At 38.0% G+C, this 22,329-nt stretch overlaps 1 protein-coding gene across 3 annotated transcripts; it reads right to left on the reverse strand.

Moving 5' to 3' along the window:
* Positions 1-8,159: 8,159 nt before the first annotated feature.
* On the reverse strand, positions 8,160-20,952 carry LOC107797092 (uncharacterized). 3 transcript variants are annotated; one of them, XR_012703708.1, is made up of 9 exons: positions 20,666-20,952; positions 19,924-20,017; positions 17,879-18,101; positions 16,461-16,702; positions 16,168-16,380; positions 15,429-15,521; positions 15,240-15,341; positions 9,397-13,470; positions 8,160-9,212 (listed from the first exon to the last, which is right to left on the reverse strand). XR_012703708.1 is itself a non-coding variant. In XM_016619956.2 (8 exons), the coding sequence occupies exons 4-8, from the start codon at positions 16,608-16,610 to the stop codon at positions 13,387-13,389; spliced, it is 642 nt and encodes a 213-aa protein (XP_016475442.1). In that variant the 5' UTR covers positions 16,611-16,702; positions 17,879-18,101; positions 19,924-20,017; positions 20,666-20,952; the 3' UTR covers positions 8,160-13,386. The 3 variants fall into 3 exon arrangements, 1 of the variants encoding a protein (XP_016475442.1); XR_001650596.2 differs by adding an exon at positions 14,047-14,441 and having other exon boundaries at positions 8,160-13,470; positions 20,666-20,946; XM_016619956.2 differs by having other exon boundaries at positions 8,160-13,470.
* Positions 20,953-22,329: the final 1,377 nt, after the last annotated feature.

Genomic DNA, 22,329 nt, shown 5'->3' on the forward strand with positions numbered 1-22,329 from the left:
TGAGACCTATGTAACCTAAGCTCTGATACCAACTTGTCACGACCCCAAAACCAACCCGATCGTGATGGCGCCTATCATGGAATTAGGCTAGCCGACACATTTCCCAAACTAATTCGACATTTCATAATAAAGATGTTTTTAAGCTATTAATTAATAAAAATTTTACAGCATAAGTCTAAATAACAAAATACAGAAAGAAAGAAAAGTCCGACATCGGGGTGTCACAAGTCACGAGCATCTACAAAGGACTATCCGAAAACAACTAAGACTATTATAGTTTGGAAAACACTAATATAGTCTAAGGAAGATAAGAGTGAGAAGAGCAAGGCTGCGATCGCCATGCAACTACCTTGCCGACTCTGGATATTCGCGACTGATGAAAGATCAGCGCTCGCTATCACGTCCAGCAACCCCTGGATCTGCACACAAGGTGCAGAGAGTAATGTGAGTACGCCAATTCAGTAAGTAATAAAGGTAAATAAATACTGAGCAGTAAGAAACATATAAATCCACATCATGAAATCTCAGTAAATACAGCGTGCTTTCAAATCAGTACATAAGTCAAATCATCTCGTTTAAAATTCGATTTCGGTAAAAATCATTTGAAGATATTATTTTTCAATAGTTTCAACAGAGGCTCAATGAAATTTAGAGTAAAAGTGATGAAAATCATAAATAGCCCCTCGAGTAAAACATGTATCATAAACCGCCCCTCGGGCATAACATCACTCAGAATCAGCCCCTCGGGCAACCTCACAATCACTCATAATTATCCCCTCAGGCACAACATGAATCAAGAACAGTCCCTCGGGCAACATCATATCACTCACTTAGGGTACCCGCGCTCACCAGGGGTGTACAGACTCTGGAGGGGCTCCTACAGCCGAAGCGCTATAACAAGCTACCTCGAGGCATAATCAATCAGGCCCTCGGCCTCTCATAATCACAAATCAGCAACAACATGATGCGGCACGCAACCCAATCCCATAATATCCTCACAACACCGGACCTCGGCATCACTCAGTCAGAAACCTCTCAAGCCACTCTGGCTATCAGTAAAACAGCGTACTCGGCCCAAAATATCATTTTATGCATCAGAACGGAGTAATAAAGACTGAGTTATGAAATCAATAAAGCATAGTATGACTGAGTACAAATCTTAAGTCAAAACATTGAGGAAATAATAGTAAAAGGCCCCTAAGGGTTCAAACAGCTTGTTACGAGGCCCAAATATGGCATTCAGCCCAGTTCATAGAAATATTTTCTAAAGCGCATAAGTATCAAATAGTTTTTAGTCAACTATGCAACTTAATAGTTTCCACGGGACGAACCAAGTCACAATCCCTAGTGATGCATGCCACACACTCGTCATCTAGCATGTGAGTCACCTCAAAATAATGAAACGATGTGAAATTCGGGGCTTCATACCCTCAGGACAAGATTTACAATCATTACTTACCTCGAACCGGTCAAATCCCTACTCCGCGATGTCCTTGCCTCTGGAATTGGCCTCCAAACGTATCAAATCTAACCAAAAGCAATACAATATGATCAATAAAGGCCAAAGGATCAATTCCAAATGAAAAACTATCAATTTATACCAAAATCTCGAAATTCAACCAAACCCAGCGTCAAATAACTCAATTTCACTCAAATCCCGAAATTTCATTCACGAGTCTATACATACCAAAACCATCAAAATCCGACGTCAAATGGTCCCTCAAATACTCAAATCAAACTCTCCAGTTTCCAATCCCTAACCCCTCAATTTCAGGCTTAATCAACTAAAAATTACCATAATCGTAAGTATTAAGCTCAAATAACTTACCTCAATGAGTATCCCCTTGATTCCCTCTTCAAAACCCTCTAAAAATCTCCAAAATCCGAATAGAAATGGTAAAGAACACCCAAATCGCGAAGGGATTCCTTAAATACCTTCTGCCCAGGCATCTCGCACCTGCGACCCATTTTCATGCATCTACGGAATGCTTCTGCGATCAAATCAACCGCATCTGCGGTTTTCACGTATCCCCCTTTTCACATCTACGGTCCAATACCCACACATGCAGTCACGCAGGTGCGCTCCTTCTTCCGCACCTGCGGCTCTTAGCTTTCCTTGGCTTGGCCGCTTCTGCGGTTGCTCTCCCGCTTCTGCGAACATCGCACCTGCGGTCCCCACTCTGCAGATGTGGTTATGACAGCTGAAGGAATTCTTCAGCACTTCCTCAAATCCCATCCTTGATTCGTCAACCTCTCGAAATCAACCCGAGGCCCTTGGGACCTCAACCAAACATGCCAACAAGTCACATATCACCATTCAAACTTATTCAAACCTTCGAAACACTCAAAACAACATCAAAACACCAAATCACCCTCGGATTCAAGTCTAAGAACTTCCAAACTCCGCAAACGATGCCGAAACCTACCAAACCTCGTCCGAATGACCTGAAATTTTGCACACACGTCATAAATGACACTATGAACCTACTTTAATTTCCGAAATTCCATTCCGAACCTGATATCAATATTTCCACTGCCGACCGAAAAACGCCAAATTTTCAATTTCGCTAATTCAAGCCTAACTCTACCACGAACCTCTAAGTTACATTTTGAACACGCTCCTAAGTCTAAAATAACCTAATGGAGCTATCCAAACCATCCGAATTCACATTCGAGATCTTCTACACATAAGTCAACATCCAGTTGACTTTTTCCAACTTAAGCTTCTAAATAAGAGACCAAGTATCTCATTCCACTCCAAGACCACTCCGAATCCAAAACAACCAACACGATACCATGAAATATAGCTGAACAATTAAAGAAGCAGAAATGGGAAAAACGGGGCGGTAGCTCATGAAATGATCGGCCGGGTCATTATAATTGTACTTTTTAAACAATTGTCAATAATAGAGGGACATATCAGACCCTTTACCGATTTGGAAAGGTTAGTAACTAAGGTATATGTCAGTATATATATATGTACACACATGAAGGCTTCACGTTGGAAGGTTAGAGTAAACGAAAGAAAAGGTCACAAAATAAGAGATACGTTGCTGACGAGAAAATTGTCTTCTTGTCTTGTTGATTCTACGCTGAAAGTTTTTGAGAAAATTCTCATCATAGTATTTTTGTTCAATTTATTCGCGGGTTCCATTGATCAAAGAGTTGATAGCAAGGATCGATCTCGGTGTGAATACGCATTGAGTCTTCGCACTATCGAAGAATTTTGAAACGAGACTCTCTTCGCCAGGTACGTCTCAGATTTGATCTTTGGCATGTAAATAAATTTTAAACACGAAAAGATCTTCCTAGGATTGTTATTGTCTTCTGCTGCGTATTACGAACACTTATATGCAATCCTACACAGCGTGTGGATATGGATCTATCCCCTTAGGGTCACCATTTCATGTTCCTTCTTGAAGGTGTACACGCGGATTTTTGAGAAACCGATAGGCATTTAGTTGATATGGGTCTTGGAAAGGCTGACCAGTAGTTTGGTTCGGTTATTAAGATTCTGATATCGACCTTAGAGTCGTGTTGTATTTTTATTTGGATTGGGTTGCGAGTCACAAGAGATTGATATTTGGTTATTGTGTTTCATCTTTACTTGCAATCTCTTTGGCTGATTATCTGATTTATTTGTATATCTTCCTTATATGCTGGATTGTTGACTGAGCAGAGTACGTTAAGAGAATTGTATGCATCGAGGTGGTTTTATGTGTAATTTCATGATTTAGTCATATTATTGTTTTGTACTTGTTGAAATATATAAATTGTACAGGTGATTGGCGAGTATCATTTATAATTCTTTATTCTATTATCTTGCCGAGGTTAGTTATGATACTTGATGAGTACATGAGGTCGACTGTACTCATATGACACTTCTGTACCTTGTGTGCAAATCTTAGAGTTGAGATGTTGTGGAGGACGGGAGCTGGCACTAAAGATGTACCTACCTTCCGGATATAACTACCTCATCCTTAGTAATTTTAGATTCGAATTCTGTTTATGTACATTCCAAATAGATATTGTATTTACTTCATATCATCTTTGTAAATCTAAGTCTTAGTGGCTCATGACTTGCACTACCAACCCTTGGTTATTGTATGGAAATTCAGTTATTTCACTTATTATATTCTTATTATTTTCATTAGAATTGAGTAGATTGTTATTTAGCTTATCTAGCAGATTGGGTTAGGTGCCATCGCGACTAGATGAATTTGGGGTCGTGACAATATAAGTCTCACAGTAAAGCCAATATCACGACGAGAACTCATTCACCAGTTGAAAGAAAAGTTGAATTGTTAGAATTAATTTACATTAAATCCCAAATCAGCGTGAAGGTAGTTATTTGATCAATGAGAGACGTAGATTTCAACCTGTATACGGGTAAAATCGGGGGTAATGTATACCCCAATTTCCCGATGAGAAAACGGAGGAAGGGTATGGATGCACGAGATTGTGATCGAGGTTAGAAACCCTTCGTATCAAGATCCAGGAAGAGAGAACAGATTGGGTATGGTAAAGCGACACGTCCCGGGCTAAGAATGAGTTCTAAGACCTCGGGAAACAAGGTAAAACGGCTACATACGATGGGTAGAGGGCCGTGATATTTGCACCCAACGGGCTATCACGGCGTGGATCTCGCTCAATATCGATTATGGATCATTAATTAATGGGAAAGGAAGATTTTATCCTTTTTAGACGTATACTAGGGATGAAACTCTCCTACTATATAAAGGGGAAGTTTTTCTTTTGTAAGACATATTATAACACGTAAATCAAAGCAATACAAGTTTATTTTCTACCTTTTAGCTACTGTTAAAGTTCTTATTCAATTATTCTATCCTTCATTCATGACCGGGATTTAAACGAGGTGTCACGACCCTAAAATCGACTCGGTCGTGATGACACCTATCGCGAAACTAGGCCAGGCGACAGAATTCCCGAATTTAACCATTTTCAATAAAAGTCATTTTTAATCCTTTAATTAATCAAATATCTCATAATGTAAGTTTAAATGAACAATGCGGAATAAATACACAAGCCCGACATCGGGGTGTCACAAGTCACGAGCATCTACTAAGGACTGAATACAACAAAGAGTCTGAAAATATATTAAAACAATCTAAGGAAAACAAGAGGGAGAAGAGCAGGGCTGCGAACGTCGGGCATCTACCTTGCTAACTTCGATGACTCTGCCACTGAGCAATCAACACCTACTACCAAGTTCAGAAATATCTGAATCTGCACACAAGGTGCAGGGAGTAATGTGAGTACGCTAACTCAGTAAGTAATAAAAGTAAATGAAAGTTGAGTAGTAAGAAAACACGTAAGCCATGTCATAACGCTACAGCAAATGCAGTACATTTCCAAAACAATAAAGAAATCATTTACTTCGTAAATCAAGCTCAGTTTCAGTGAAACCTTTTAAAACAACTTTCATTAGTTTCAAATGAGTGATAAAATAGTGAGTAAAAATGATAGAAACGTAAACAGCCCCTCGGGCAAAACGTGTACCATAAACCGCCCCTTGAGCATAATATCAACAGAACCAGCCATCGGGCTACCTCACAATCACTCGTAATCAGCCCCTCGGGCATAACATGAATCAAGAACCGAACCGCCCCTCGGGCAAAACATGGATCAAGAACAGCCCCTCGGGCAACAATATGAAACAACAACAGCCCCTCGGGCTACATCATATCACTCACACTGGGTACCCGCGCTCACTGGGGGTGTACAGACTCCGAGGGGGGATCCTTACAGCCCAAGCGCAATAACAAGCCATCTTGTGGCATAATCAAACATGCACTCGTCCTCATAACAACAAGCTACCTTGTGGCATAAATAAATCAGGCCCTCGGCCTCACATAACAACAAGCCACCTCGTGGCATAAATCAATCAGGCCCTCAGCCTTACAATATCATGAATCAATAACAACTTGTTGCGGCGTGCAGCCCGATCCCATAATATCCTCACAACACAGGCCCTCGGCCTCGCTCAGTCAGAAATCTCTCAAGCCACTCGGGCAATAATAAAACATGATGCTCAGCCCAAAATATCATTTAAAATATCAAAAAATGAGTAAATATGGCTGAGTTATGAAAATAGTAGAATACAGCATGACTGAGTACAAATATGAAGTCAAAACGGTGAGGAATAGTAGTAAAAATCCCCCCTGAGGATCCAAAACAGTTGGCACAGAAGTCCAAATATGGCATTCAGCCCAAAACATGGTAATAATTTCCAAAACACAATGATATCAAATCGTTTTCAATCAAATACGCGACTTAACAGTCATACGGGACGGACTAAGTCACAATCCCCAACGGTGCACGACCCCACGCTCGTCATCTAGCGTGTGAGTCACCTCAAAGTAGCATAACGATGTGAAATCCAGGGTTTCATACCCTCAGGACAAACATTTACAATCATTACTTACCTCAAACCGGTCCAAACCCTAGCCCGTGATGCCTTTGCCTCTCGAATCGGCCTCTAAATGCTTCAAATCTAACCAAAATCAGTATATTATCATCAATATACGCTAAAGAAACAAAGCTCAGGCGAAAATAATCAAATTAACTCAAGAATCCCGAAATTGCTCAAACCCGACCCCCGGGCCCACACCTCGGAATCCGACCAAAGTCTCAAAATCTGACAACCCATTCAATTGCGAGACTATCCATACTAGTTTCACTCAATTCCGACTTCGAATCGGCTTTCAAATCCCAAAAATTCATTTTATGAAGTTCCACAATTTTTCCCAAATCTCTACTCAAATGATGAATCCAACATTATAATAATATGTTTTAGCCAAAATTGAGTTAGAATCACTTGCCCCGATGGTTTTCTTGAAAATCCCTCAAAAAATCGCCAAAGCCCAAGCTCTCTAGGTCAAAATATGAAATAAAATTCCAAATCTCGTATTTATAGTGCACCTTTCGGATCCCCATCACCGCTGACCGCAGTAAAACCACCGCTGACCGCGGTAAATCCACTGCTACAGCAGAAAATGTTAACTGCAGTGACATGCTTTAGTATTTTGGACATAACTTTCTCTACCTATGTCCAAATTGTAATTTCTTTAGTTTTATGAAAACTAGACACAAAGGGCTACAACTTTTGTTTTTGAATCATCCCAAAATTCCTTGTAGGTCAAAAGATATAGACTTCCGAAGTCAAATCAGTGAACCTGCGAATTCTTCTTCACCGCAGAACGCGGACCATTTTCGGCCCAGCGGTAAAACTTCTGCCCCAACTGTAAATTTAAGCACCAGAACCAATGCCTGAGTCCCGCTAATGCCCAGACTCGCTCAAAACTCACCTGAAATACACCCGAGGCCCTCGGGACCTCAACCCAAAACATACCAACACCTCCTATAACATCATTAAAACTTATTCGAGCCTTCGAATCATTCAAAACAACACCAAAATACCAAATAAACTTCGGATTCAAGCTTAAGAACTTAGGAACTTTCAAATTCCACAAACGATGCCGAAACCTATCAATTCAACTCCGAATGACCTGAAATTTTGCACACACGTCACAAATGACACTACGGACCTACTCCAATTTCCGGAATTCCATTCCGACCCCGATATCAAAATTTTCACTACCAACCGGAAAGCGCCAAAATTTCAATTTCGTCAATTCAAGCCTAAATCTACCACGAGCCTCCAAATTACGTTCCGAACACGCTCCCAAGTCCCAAATTACCCAACGGAGCTAATCCAATCATAAAAAATCAAATACGAGATCGAATACTAAAAAGTCAAAAGTTGGTCAAACCTTTCAAACTTAAAGCTTCAAGCTGAGAATCATTCTTCCATACCTGTTCTAATTAACCTGAAAACCAAAACCGACGATTTATATAAGTCATAATACATCATACGGGGCAAGCCATGCCCGAGAACTGGCGAGTAAAGTGCAAATGCTCAAAACGATCGGCCGGATCGTTACACTAGGGTATGATCGAGGAAGTGGTCACTGTTCAATCTAATTTCTGGCCTGGCCATAACATCACAATTGGTTTGATCGCCTATTTCGTCTTTAATTCATTTATCTAATATTCTTTACTATTTGTGTTACGAATACGAATTTTCGGAGGAAGAATCTAACTATGGCCAAGCTAAAGCTAAGAAGAGAAAAAAATAATGCAAATAAGATAAAGGTTTTTCATTCATAGCCTATGACAAAAACTTGGTACATATAGAGGAAGTAAAACTTAGGGGTCAAAGTGAAATAAAATAACTACTTATAGGACTCAAATATAAAATGTAATAACTTATAGTAAATAACAAGCTCAACTCCCATGTACACTTCCGACAACCTAGAGTACTACTTCCTGCAGCTACTCTATTTCTAATTTGTATCAGTACTTCCCCCTGAACAACGCCCTTGTCCTCAAGGGTGAGGACTTCAATCCATCCAGGATCAAATGGAAAATGTGAAGCTACTTCAATTCTGAAAGTTCTTGTCCATGGATCGAGACATCTCTTCGGAACCATTCTACTGGCAAGCAAATTTTCAACACCAATGATTATGACGCATTGAGGTATTTCTTCAATGCTTCTGACGTCTTGAAGCATCTGTTCTGGAGCAACCCATAGCAATTCAGTCAACCGATGAGACATGGCTGGAAAGAGTAATTGCTGAATATTATTGAACAACTCCAACAAAAGATTTAGTCTGGTACCAGCAATGTTCTTTTGAATGTGCCTAAAGGTCCATGGAATAGAATCTATAACAAGCTTGAATGGTTTCTATTGTATTAAAGAAGAATAATGTGCAGTAGTTGCCTGAAAAGGGAACTTAAGCCAATGCTTAAGATAATCTTCAAAATCTGCCATGATTATCTCCATAGTATACTGGAATGCAACTTCGAACCAGTGAGGCACACTCCCTATCATAGCACCCTTGTACTTGTTTATAATTGCAGCAAGAAGAGAGAAACTTTCGGATTCCCTCTGGTTACTAGGATCAATTTGCAAGACCATGAAAACTGTTTCATTTTTCAAACATCTAACAACTTCGTTCAACGCCTCATATACAGCAGTCTTACGTTGCGACTGACCCTCATCTTCCATGTGAGAAACATTAAGAACAGATTGCACAAACTTTTCCCCGAGTATCATGTTCATCTGGTCGACATCCCAGATATGAATCCAAAAGGGATCATGTACCCCTGCAAATCGTAGTCCAACGTCCCTGCAAGCAACAATAGTCATCATCATATGTGAACCATCCAGCAAGTGCACGAAATTTAGAGGAAAAGCAGTTCTCTATTTCTTGTCCTTAACTAAATCAGCCTCGCGCGATAAAGCTAAAATTTGAAGAGAAGTTCTTATAACATGCCACTGATTTTTAAAGTAAAACAGCACAATAAGGAGACCTAAGGGTGTCGTCCACTGCATTGGCTGATGTTCTGAAGCAATCCTCTTAACACAGTCACCTAGTCAAGTCATTGCGCAACGATCAGCTTGAACTAACTCCCTATCACTTATCCATAAGCCCACATGAGTGATTATTACACCAAGAACCTTCTGTATTGAATAACTGGAGTATAAACCTTCAGCTGGAATGACAATTAACATAAAGGTATGCTCAGCATTATACAAGAATGGCGACTCAGCAAAAGAGTTAAGTACACAACTTGTGTTAACCACAGTACTTTGACTGTCCACTTGAACAAAAGAATAAAATGCACCATGAAAAAATTTAGCCGCATAGCAAGAGACAGTGAATAGAAGCTTATCATCATTGATAGGACCCTTTTCCTCCCCTTTTTGTTTGAATTGTTCACACAACCCGACAGAGGTAACCCCGTATACTGAGGTTGCCATTGTCTGCTTTACCAATGTCTTCTCAACATGATTAGTTAATAGTTTGTCTAAGAAAGCATTGGAGTCAGTTGTACGGTCCTCAGAACTATCTCCTTTGATAACATGATGAACACTTAGAGAAATCCCAGTATAAACATCTGTTGGCTGCTCTTCAATAATTAAGTTGACAGTTGTTGCCACCATAATATCTCTTTCCAGAGATACATAGTATTCTAGGCCATTGCATGAACCATCCTTTGAAATTCCAACCGACGAACATGAATAAACTATTTGATCACGCACATGAATCGGACAAAAGTCTAGAATCCACTTCCCCATCAAGCCACCCTCGTCCTCAAGGGTGATAGTTAAAAATGAAGAAATAACCACACCTGCTACTGCCTTTCCGGTGCTTGGAACAACTTTGTATCCTGAAGCTCTATTTCTAATTGCACTAGCTTTATCTAAGCCAATATGTATTTCAAATCCTTTGAACCCAAGCTTATGGGCTTGCACTCCAAGAAGTTCAAGTAGCTTATATTTCCGTTCCTTATCTAATGAAGAGGAGTTGGTGCATCTTTCATCTGTTGATTGAAGAAGCAAGATGACTTGTGGAATTGACTCTACCCTCTTCCGAATAGTTTCACTAAGTTCAAAATTTTGAACTCCTCTAAAAATAACAGCAGCTTCTCGGACCTCAATTCCTACAATCACACCTCTTTATATCTCCTTTCAAAAAATCCACAAGGAAGGTAGACTACCTTTAGAGCTCCCGACAAAACTTGACGATCAACATATGAAAACAGATGTTGAGTGTTCCCAGCAAAGTTCCACTTACCCAAGGCCTTTATAATAGGCACAATATTCCCAGTACCAAGTTTGACATGTGACACAAAGCTCACTTTAAAACACTTGCTCCTGAGAATAGAAATGTCGACACTTATAGAAACAACCTTTTCCATTAACTTCCTAATTGAATCTAGAGGTCTCCACCTTTGAGGATGATTAGGCGAATCAACCAAGTCAACTTTACAATTATCATTCTCTAATTTGTCTCAACAAATAACACCATATCTTCCATGGCCCTTGTTCATAATATTAACACTATCACTGCCGTGATCATCACCACTTCTATTCCATTTTTACCTTACACGATAAGTGAAAGCATTGGTTAGTAACTCATACCTCAATCTATAAGCAACATGTTGCCCTTCATTGTATATATGAATTTCTTTTCTCAACATCTCATTAAGTGCATAAAGTATCATGGCGCTAGGTAGAAGGAAGCAGTGCTTCCCTATGAACTTAGCAAAAGAGTATATCTCTAAAGACTTGGAAGTTTCTCTAGTGTTGCATATTACACCATTACTTATAATAGAATATTGAGTATCCATGTGCCTTCGATCCGGCCCAATTTTGAAGCTACTAGGATTAGTAAATTCATTCTCTAGCAGCTGAATATGAGCTAGAACAGGGCTCGCATACGCAAATTCAACGGCCTCTTCAACCAACTCATGGATCTTCCTATCTGTGACCTTCAACTACACTTCACTGTCCAGGTTGTTCTCAAACATATACTTCTTCAAGTTTGTTACAGAATCCCTAATGGCATAGTGGTTCTTTTCAGCACTCGCGATAGTGGCAGCTATATGAACTTGAATAATGTGACTGCTATCATTATTGTTCACCACAGTAGCAAATTCCTCAGGCTTCTCATCGATCAAGGGAGTGCTACTCTCATCAACGTACTTCTTCTCGACCTCCTTATCTATTGGCATTTCATCAAACATCTAGTGCTCACGAGCGGGATGCTGTTCCTCTTCCGTTGACTTAGATTTTTCCAACATCTCTTTCCTCGGAGTAACTTCTGAAATAACAACATCCATTAAATTGCTTAGTATTTCATCTGTGTGAATGGAAGTGCTACTGTTACAACCCATCAAAATCCCCCCATCCATCAACATTTCGGATGGAAGAGAGCTCTCGATGATGGTATCAAAACAAACGTGCTGCTGCTGAAACAGCAAAAGGGGAATTGAATATTCAGATCTATGGTTGGAATTATCAACAGCAGTTGGAATCGCTTCGTCCATCAGAAAATTGATTGGAACAGAATCATTGACCTGCTGTTGCTACTGCTCAAATAACAAATGTGGAGGATTATACTCCGAGATGTGATCAGTCCTCGCCATTTCCATGCTAGAGAGGAAATCTGTGTTATTAGATTGGAAACCCACTATGGCGCCTCTATTTAAAACCACCCCGGCAGTCGAAAAATCGGAAAAGGCCATGGTGAACTCTGATGGCTGGTAGGCATAAGGGACCGATAGGGAACTCCCAGCTTACCAAGGTTGATACCAAGGTTGATGTGGACTGAAATTAGAGGTGTACAGAGGGTTTGTTGGTTTGAATTGCTGTTGTTACCCCATATAGTAAGCTCCATAACCGCTATTACAATAACTGGAAGAATTAGGACCTTGGTAGGGTGCATAGTTAAAATCCTGTGGAAGATTTGCAAGTCTGGAACATTCACTATAGCATTCAGTCATGGATGCCTAGCTCGTGGGTCATTATAATAGCCGTATGGTGGGAGAAATCGATCCATCTCCATTGCCATAGAGGTCAGAGAATCGATGCTCTGATAACACTGTTACAAATACGGATTTTCGGAGGAAGAAGAATCTAACTATGGCTAAGGTAAGCTAAGAAGAGAAGAAAACAATGCAAATAAGATAATGATTTTTCATTCATTGCCTCTGAAAATGGCAAACTCGGTACATATAGAGGAAGTAAAACCTAGGGGTCAAACGAAATAACATAACTGCTTATAGGACTCAAATATAAAATGTAATAACTTATAGGTAAATAACAAGCTCAACTCCCATGTACACTCCCGAAAACACTACAAAAAAATACTAAATTTATGAAGGTTTTGTTTACATATTGTGGAGGTCAGTAACCCCCGCAATTTTCAGTTCCAGCGATTTCCAAAACCCTCGCAATAATGTTCGCCGCAATCAATTCGCGGGAATTTTTTGGAGGACCGCCGTTATCATATAGCAGCGGGTATTTAGCGTCGGTCTAACCTCCGCAATTTAATAGTTTAACTTTTTTAGAACACACGTATAGAAAAAATAACGGCAATCAAAACCCAAACAATATGTTTATTTAACCCCCGCAATTTTAAATATAATATTACTATACATTAAATTGCTGCGGTTATAACCCCCGCTATTCATTGAGTTTTTTTTTTTGGCAATTATTATACCCATATATAACTGATCCTATTTCAATTATGCTAATATAATGAAGCATCATCAGATTATATAGAATCATCTAATTAACATCAATATATTAATAAACCCTAAAATACATTAAAGTAAATTATTATTAGTCTCAAAAACTTGTTTTAAACACAACTACTCCATCCATTGAACACAAAACATCAGTATTATAGTTAGTCTTAAAACAAACTTTAAACAAAACATCTACTCCAACTATTATGGACAAAAGATCTCCTATGACCATTCAATTGAGTACGATACATTTGCAAGTGAACTTCAATGGTTGTCGTTAGGATTACTTCTACCAGATGATCTTCTAACATCCATGGGTGAAATGGATCTGCTAGTCCCATCACTTGGCTAAAAAAAATCAAAATAAAACATAATTAACGAAAAGTACCTCAACACATGAATTGAACTTACAGATACGAATACCATCTCCAATCCTCTTGTTATGTATATATCAGCACACAAAATATAAAGATTTTTTACTTCAAAATTTTGTTGGCACCTGAAGCAGAGGTGCATAATATTATATTTAAGATCAATAACATCAGTGCCATTTACATCTCGAGCTAGCAGCATATGCTCCAAAAGATATCCAAAAAAACAAATTCCAGAAAGAGAAAAAAGAAAAGTAACGCATACACTTAAGCAATTAGAAATCGAAGCTATAATTTCAAACATTTCAGATTTTCTTCTCTTCTCCTCCAGCTATCTATTAGTTATGATTAATTTTGCAGATCTAATAAATAAATAAATAGAAGTATCCCTACTCTAGTAGCTTAAACTCTAGTACCTCAACAATATCCTAAATGCACATTTGATGAGAAAACATGTGTGGATATAAGAGTAAAGAAAGTGAGAATAAGAGTCAAACACCACATAGCACAAAAGTTTTCAAAATTAAATAAGAAAGTTATGAACTTTTCTTACTGTTGAATGAGGAGGAGAAACAAAGATCCCTGCAAATTCCTCGGGTATCCTCCCTTCTTTCATTATCATATACGCCTTAAAAGCATTCATCATTTGGGTGTTAGCATTTATCATTTGGGCGTTAACATTCATCATTGCTCTGTAGTTCTCTTGGCTTTGATTGTGAGCATTCAACATTTGATTGTATTTCTCTTGGCATTGGGAAGAACATGAACCATTATTATAAGTTGAAGCATTCAAATCACTATAACGAGGTCTTGTTTGTCTAAAAGCTCAGCCAAGAACAGCTCCTAATCCCAAGCACCTTACCCTTCAAGAGTACTCTTTTCCCGGCACCTTACCAACGGCATCATTTGGCGAAATTTCAGACTCATCCACGGTGCTTTGGCTCAATGCTAGTTCAATTTTTTCCAAAATACATTACACACCAAAAGTAAGTGTCCTACCTTCACTCAGTGATTGATAAGTTATTAAAAAAGAAAAACAAGAGAAGAAGAATATTTAGCTTGTTGAGTAATGCACTTTGGTTGGGCTGTTCGAGTACAATGTCCTAGTGAATTGTCAAATTTGTTTTCAAATCTTATTCATCAGTATAAGGAAATTAGAGTTGCTTTCGTCTTGAATTATTTTTTAGCAGCTATAATGTCTAAAGGAAAAGGTCTTATACACACTTTCTATATTGCTTTTTTATCTTTCTAAGAACGAGTAGATGAAAGATTCAGGAAGACTAGATTAGTATTTCGTGTTGAAACAAATAAGGCATGGCATGGACCTCCTTGCAGAAATAGGCAAAGAAATATCTTTAAATGTAGTTTCCTCTGCATTTTAGCTTAGCTTAGGTATAGGCAGGTGCTAATAAAAGTAATGAGAACCACAATGTGAAGAACATCAGAAAGGATGTTTATTGTAAACTTTTATTTCCTTTTCTCTTATTTCACACTTCTTTTTTAGTGTGTCTATTTCTTTCCACTTCTCTGTATCTCTGTGAAGAGATGTTTCTATAGACCCCATCACACATGTGAACTCCAAAAGTGTTCTGTTTTTATTTCCCAGAAATGCATGTTTAGGAATACACAGTGTTATAAGATACAACTTTTTGAGTAATGCACCAGTAACGTTTCCATTCACTCAAACAATTTGTATTACTAGGTACTAAATGATTGCAAATTTGATGGAAGAAATTAAAAACTTACACATATCTCTTTTGCCGCCTCATTAACATATGATCCATCTTCATTCCTATGTGTAACGAGATAAAACTGTCCTCGTCCAGGCTTTTGTCCAGTCTCAGCCATCTATAAATGAAAAAGTTAAAGTCGCATTAACTTAACTAACTAAGAATAGTTGCTAGTTTAATTAAAGTATTCAAAATGAATCAATACCATTTCAGCCCTTCTTCTCGAGTTAGGTTTGGAGCTACCGATATGTGAAACAATTTGTTTCTTCCGAATTTCAGCATTTCTTTTACAAATTTCCTTACAAAAAGATACCACGAATTACTCATACTTGCCTATTGTATACTTGTAAAACCACAATATCATAAGTCCAAACAACATTTACCAGAATACTCAGCTATGGTTAATAACTTCTGTTCAAGACTTTCTGTTCAGTATTTTACTTCTATCAGCTTAAAGAATCCAAACTTCCTGACCCGGATTTAAAAAAAAAAAAACACTTTCCTAAACTTAAGCATCAATGCTGTACAAAAACGCATTATTAGAAACAACGGTATCAGAAATAAAACCTTTTTACCAAATGGTCACACAAAAAAAAACACCAAGTGGAAACTACATGTCACCATAATACTCAACTATGGTAAATATCTTCTTTCCGGTATTTTAATGCCCTCAGTTTAAAAATCCAAACTTTAATCTTGATCCAGGTGAAAAATCCAAACTTTGCTTGAACTAAACATCAATACACTACTACACCACAAGTGGAAACCACATTTCACCAGAATAACCAACTATACTCAATACCTTCCTTCTGTCATAATTTTATCTTGACCCAGGTTAAAAATCCAAACTTTGCTTGAACTAAACATCAATGTTGTACAAAAGCGGTAATCAATAAGAGAAGGTATTGGCCATGGTTGAAATGTAGAAGCATTGAAATAAATACTTGTGTCTTTTCTCTAGAGCGGTAATCAACAAAAGAAATCCATTGATCCGGTGGAATTTCCAGTGGAACGCTATCCATTATCTCAGCTCTGCTCTTAAGTGGATCATAGACCTTATCAAACAACTTTAGCCTTTTTGCGCCCCACTTCTTACACATAGAATTATAAACATATCGTCTTGCATTTGACTCAATTGTCCGAAAACAAAATCGTGGCTTCAAGGATAAACCAATGGTTAGATAATTATTACATGCAAATATAAAATCTTTATAATTATTGTATGCCTCAGGAATACCTTTATAAATCGATCATAACAACGATTGAAGATTGTCACATGTAAATCCGGCCATTTCTCAAAGTGAATTGGAAAAATGGAGCAGTCAGTTGCTAAAATTCCACAAAAGCCTGCAAGAACACCTTGTCCTTCACCAATGGGAGAATCCATGTCGTCAAAATCAACCACAATACGTTCTCCATTAGATAAATTTAACACGTTCCTTTTCTTCACTTTAAGTATCTTGCTAGCTCCTTGTGAATCTTAAAAGATAAAAACAAAAATCAATATGGTTCTCTATTCTTTGAGGCAACAGATCATTAGGTGTGGCGTAAAATACTTAGAAACCAAAAGGTCTCTTTTGCATGCAGAAAACACAGTGCATACAGTGAATGAAGTGACAACAAAGAAGGTCCAACTTTAATAGAAATTCATAATATAACTGAATGGGAGATAACAAATACAGGTACGAATTTAAGTCAAGAATATGTAGATGGCAATTTCGAGCTACACGTAAATAATACAGAGAAATAAGAATACCTTGTCATCAAACTACATAGACACCAAGTGTACAAAATTGGTACCAACATTTCATCCTTTCAACTTTGGTATATAAAATACAATAATAGGATTGTGGTTCAGAGGAACTGTTTCTGTTGTCAAATTTGGTATATAAAGGAAAAGGTCAGAACACAGTTTAAAAATATATAACAAATTCACCAAAGAACTGAAGATCATAACAGATATGATTGAAGATCAGAGAAGAAAATAGATGGTAAATTTTTCCAGTCACAAAATTCAAGATGGTAAATTGGTATCCAAAATTGATCTACAGCATATCGATGATGCAATCTCTTTGAATGTCTCGGGCATTTCTAATGGAACTTACTTTATATATTGGGATACGCACTTAATGCTACACATAAATACCTCTAAAGGCCGAACATTAGAATCAGCAAAAGATGCAAAGGGTTTGATATTCCAACACCTTCACCCATTCTTTATATACAAGTATAAAATGTGAAGAGTTGTACAGGTATAAAGTGTGACAAAATCCACTGAAAATCATACTGTAAGCTATATATACATCCCTTTTCTCTACTCTCTTACAAGTCATATATAATCATTCATTTATTTAATCGATCGACGAATATAATTAGCAGAAAGCATGTAAAGCAGCAGAGATGGAGCCAAGTAAATGAAATAGATGGACACCACCACAAACTCTAACGTTTTCATTCACTTTACTTAGTAGGAGTACTATTTTGCAGCGTCACTTCTGCACTATCATACAGTACCACAAGAAGGATGCAAGAGGTTTGATAACGAATGTAAAGTGATAAGAAGCATTAAGCATAGGTTCTCTATTCTTCGGGGTAACAGATTGTTAGTTGCAGCGTAAAATAGGTAGAATGTATAAATGAATGGCAATAACATACCTATGCATCTACAGTCCAATGTTGCATAGACACACGTCCACTACGCTTTCTAGATGGTGGTTGTTGTGACGCGGTGTTGGTCGTACTATTGGTTGAACTTGTGGTGTATCATCAAAATACGAAGGTGTTGATTCAGTTGATAAAGGTTGTGCTACACCTTGTGAGGTAGATGCTGACTGAATTGAGTTCTGAAAGTTCTCATAACGCTTGGGCTTCGGTATACCTACAAGCAATAAAGAAAAGCAGGAGTTCACAAAATTAGTAGAAGAAAAGTCGAATAATTAAAAAGAAACAATTCACACATGCATCCAAATATGGGCAAGAATTGTTCCATAATGATACGACAATCATGGCTTTTTAGTCCAAATATCCTCTTTTTATCTACATCAACACAACGAGAGATATTACTTGAGTAACTCTCCGGCACCGAGATATTTTTTAAAGTTTTGAGAAAGTCGACTCTTTTATTTGTTGGAATTGCAAACGAAGCAAGCCGACAATTCTCATTCTCATCTGGCTTTGATCACGCCTTATACCCATATCTTGTAGATCTTTTCGAGCCTTAACATGATTCTTTGATTTGTCTTTATCATATAGCAAAGTGTATATATTATTATCAAACACATTCTTCTCAATGTGCATAACGTCGAAATTATGGCGCAACAAGTTAGAATTTCCAATATGGAAAATTGAAGAATATGTTTTTTTTCTCAATTGTTGGGTTGCACTTTTCTCAGTGCCTTTTTGTCGATTTCTTTTCTTTCTTTCATTCAATTCTGCTGGTTTTCCAAATATAACATCAATTTTTTCCACTTGATTCAAAATATCTGACCCAGTTAACTTCCTTGGAGGGTTCTCACTTCCGTATTGCCAAAAAAACGAAGCCTCATCAATCTAAATTTATGATTTCTTGCCAAAAACCGGCGATGACCAATAAAGAACCACTTTCTACTATGACGAAGTCTACAAGGTTCTGTGTCAAAATTACAAGATGGACACACAAAACCAGTATGTGTGTTCCAACTAGATAAAATTTCAAGTCCAGGAAAGTCACTAACTGTCCACATAAGAGCTGCTCGCATTCTAAACATTTCATTCTTTGATGAATAAAAAGTTTTCACATCTTTACACCACAACTCATTCAACTCCTTAATAAGCGGTTGTAGGTATATATCTATATTATTTCCCATCGTACGTGGACCTGGAATGATCATTAAGAGGATAAAATTTGGTTGCTTCATACAGAACCAAGATGGAAGGTTATATGGAACCAAAATCACAGGCCAAATGCTATAATTAGTACTCATCATCCCAAAAGGATATAAACCATCACTAGCTAGGCCTAATCCAACATTTCTAGGATCGGAAGCAAATTCAGGAAAAGTAGTATCAAATCTCTTCCATGCCTCACCATCTCTGGGATGCCTTAGGATTCCATCTCTGTTACTATCTTTCACATGCCATCTCATATGCTCTCTAATTTTAGAACACATGAACAATCTCTGCAACCTTGGTTTTAGTGGAAAGTAATGCAAAATTTTTGCGGGCATCTTTTGCTTATTTTTCTTCTTTCTCATGGTAGACATGTGATTATTGTTGCTCTTCTTAGTTGGCTTCCATCTAGAAGTATGAAAATGCTTGCATGTTTCCTAATTAGCATCATCTCCCTAGTACAACGTGCAATCGTTTGGACAAGCATCTGTCACGACCCAAACCGATGGGCCGCGACGGGTGTCTGAGTCCTACATGTCAAACACTCCTAAGCATGCGTTTAAGATATGAATCTAAATAATATATGCTGAATTACGAAAATAACATATATGAAGGAAACCTGCCAACAAGGCATATGTATACATGCAGGATACAGTGGGTGAGCCGGCAAGGATGCTATAGACAACTATACATTCAAAACTGAAGGCCGACAAGGCCACATACATCCCAACTAGACATACTGTCTACAGACCTCTAATGGAAACATAACTGTACAAAGACGGGACTGAGCCATATCATACCCATATGCATATATATATACAAACGTATCGTACCAAAATCAAAAGCAACTCCGAATCAAGTGGAGCACGCCAACTCTCGCTGATCAGGGATCCTAAGAAGGGGGACCGTCAGCTTGTCTACCTGCACCTGCGGGCATGAAATATAGGCCTCGTGAAATAGGGCGTCAGTACGAAAATGTACTGAGTATGTAAGGCATGAAAATCAGTACGTAAAAGACGTAGATGAAACATACAATACAGAAACATATCTTTAAATCTGAATAACTTTGTAAATTCTGAAACGTTTATAATGTCATGCACGTGCATATAAATATCGTGCCATGCATAGGTATGGATGTACATAATATCATCAATCCAATGAGGGCATCCTATCATATCGTCTCGGCCACTGTGGACAACATCATCAACATATACCAGCTGATTAGGTAGTGGTGCATATATAACGCCGTAACCTTTTCCCATATCCCATATACATATATTTACATATATGCGCGTATATAACGTCATCTGGTAATGGGTCAATGCACATGTATAAATGAGTGAAATGCATGAAAAATATGTAATAATCTCAATATTCCTTCTGGATAAACTTTTCCAACTGCGTATTATTCTGAGACCCATGAATAGAGGATAATAATAATTCTAATGAGGAATCAAGAATATAGTTACCCCTACTATTTCTATAAATAGGGTAATTTATGAAAACTGTGTGTTTGCTCGTTTCTTAGTATAATTTGGACCATGCCAAAAGAAAGAAGGGATGACCTTAACATACCTGTTCCTGGAATTATTTGAATAGAATGAAGCTTCTGCTTCTGTGAACTTGAACGAAATTGATGCTTGGACTCTATAAAATTGGAACGAAATTCTTTTTGCTTGTCTAGATTTTGGGACGTTAGTCCCTTTTGTCCAAATCAAGGAAGCTAACTACTGATCCTTCATGTTTTCTTGGAATAAATTGAACAAAATCCCTACTAATCTTGCTACTTGTTTGTATTTGTAATGGAAGGGAAAATGAAACTTTGTTTTAAAGTCAGAAGCAATGTTCTTGTTAAGTCTTTAAATACCAAGTCTTCGAAATGAAATGGATTGGAAAGACTTGGATATCCAAAGTCTTGAAAAAAATGAAAGAAAAGTTGTATCCATTTGACACCTAATCAAGGAATGACTATTAGGCATTTCTTGATAATGTGGCTAGTTGCCACGTGGTGTGGGGTGGAATATTTAATTTTTTATCCACTTATTAGTTAATTGGATAATGTCTTGTTACCCGGTAATTAATCAATTACCCGCATAATTTAAAAATTACCACAAATTACTTAAAATTCTATGTATTTTTAAAATACTTCATATATACTTTATATATTATACTACCATGGTCATATGGTATCTTGCATGGTACTAGTTCATAATTATCGGATAGTATCGCTCGACTCGTATTTTATTCCAAATTGGCCACTTTCAACGAAACTCATTTTCTTTAATCTGTGTACCCCTTTATCCTTCATAATACTTATTTATCGCTTGTTATAACTAGCGTAAGTACGTTAACGTCAAGATGATCTCATCCCCGAGTCTAAGTCGGTTAACTGAAAATGAAATTTTAACGTACGAAAACGAGAGATGTAACATCCTTCCCCCCTTAGAAACATTTGTCCTCGAATGTTCAACTCCCCGTGATCTATATAACTTTGGCAAGGTCGCCTCTGCAACAACACCACTACCAACTCTCCCCGTAGAAGCTTAATAACCCAACGACACACAGGACCATAATTATAAATAACGACAATGGCCTCATATGACCAACGACAATAACCAACACAAGAATTTATACACGTACCTTATGATTATGACGTCTCAGTCGGACCCTTATCTGGAGGAGGAAATAAGTAGGGATATCTAGACTTCATATTTTCCTCGGCCTCTCAAGTCATTTCTTCCACATTATTGTTCCTCCAAAGTACTTTCATGGAGGCTACCTCCTTATTCCACAGCTTGCGGATTTGTCAGTCTAGGATGGCAACCGAAACTTTCTCGTATGATAAGTCTTTTGTAATCTGTACATCATTCGTGGGCACAACTCGGGTAGGATCGCCATTGCACTTCCGTAATATAGATACGTAAAAAATTGGATGGACAGACTCCAATTCCGAGGGCAATTCTAACTCATAAGTTACTTGGCCCACTCTCTTAATGATCCTATAAGGCCCAATATACCGTGGGCTAAGTTTGCCTTTCTTGCCAAACCTCATCACACCCTTCATAGGTGACACCTTTAAGAATACCCAGTCATCATCCCCGAACTCTAAATCTTGTCGCCGCACGTCAGAATATGACTTCTGATAACTCTGAGCTGTCAATAGTCAATCCCAGATAAACTTTACTTTTTCTATGGCTTGCTGAACCAGGTCGGGCCCATGTAATCCAGATTCTCCAACA

Source organism: Nicotiana tabacum, chromosome 20 (assembly GCF_000715075.1).
Source record: "Nicotiana tabacum cultivar K326 chromosome 20, ASM71507v2, whole genome shotgun sequence".
Lineage (NCBI taxonomy): Eukaryota > Viridiplantae > Streptophyta > Magnoliopsida > Solanales > Solanaceae > Nicotiana > Nicotiana tabacum.

Coding starts and splice junctions, on each gene's coding strand:
- LOC107797092 (XM_016619956.2), bottom strand. CDS start 16,610: ATGGATTCTCCCATTGGTGAAGGACAAGGTGTTCTTGCAGGCTTTTGT. Junction 15,522..16,167: donor GCTCTAGAGAAAAGACACAA/GTATTTATTTCA, acceptor TCTTTTTGTAAG/GAAATTTGTAAAAGAAATGC. Junction 13,471..15,239: donor AGGCGGCAAAAGAGATATGT/GTAAGTTTTTAA, acceptor GATTTTTTTTAG/CCAAGTGATGGGACTAGCAG.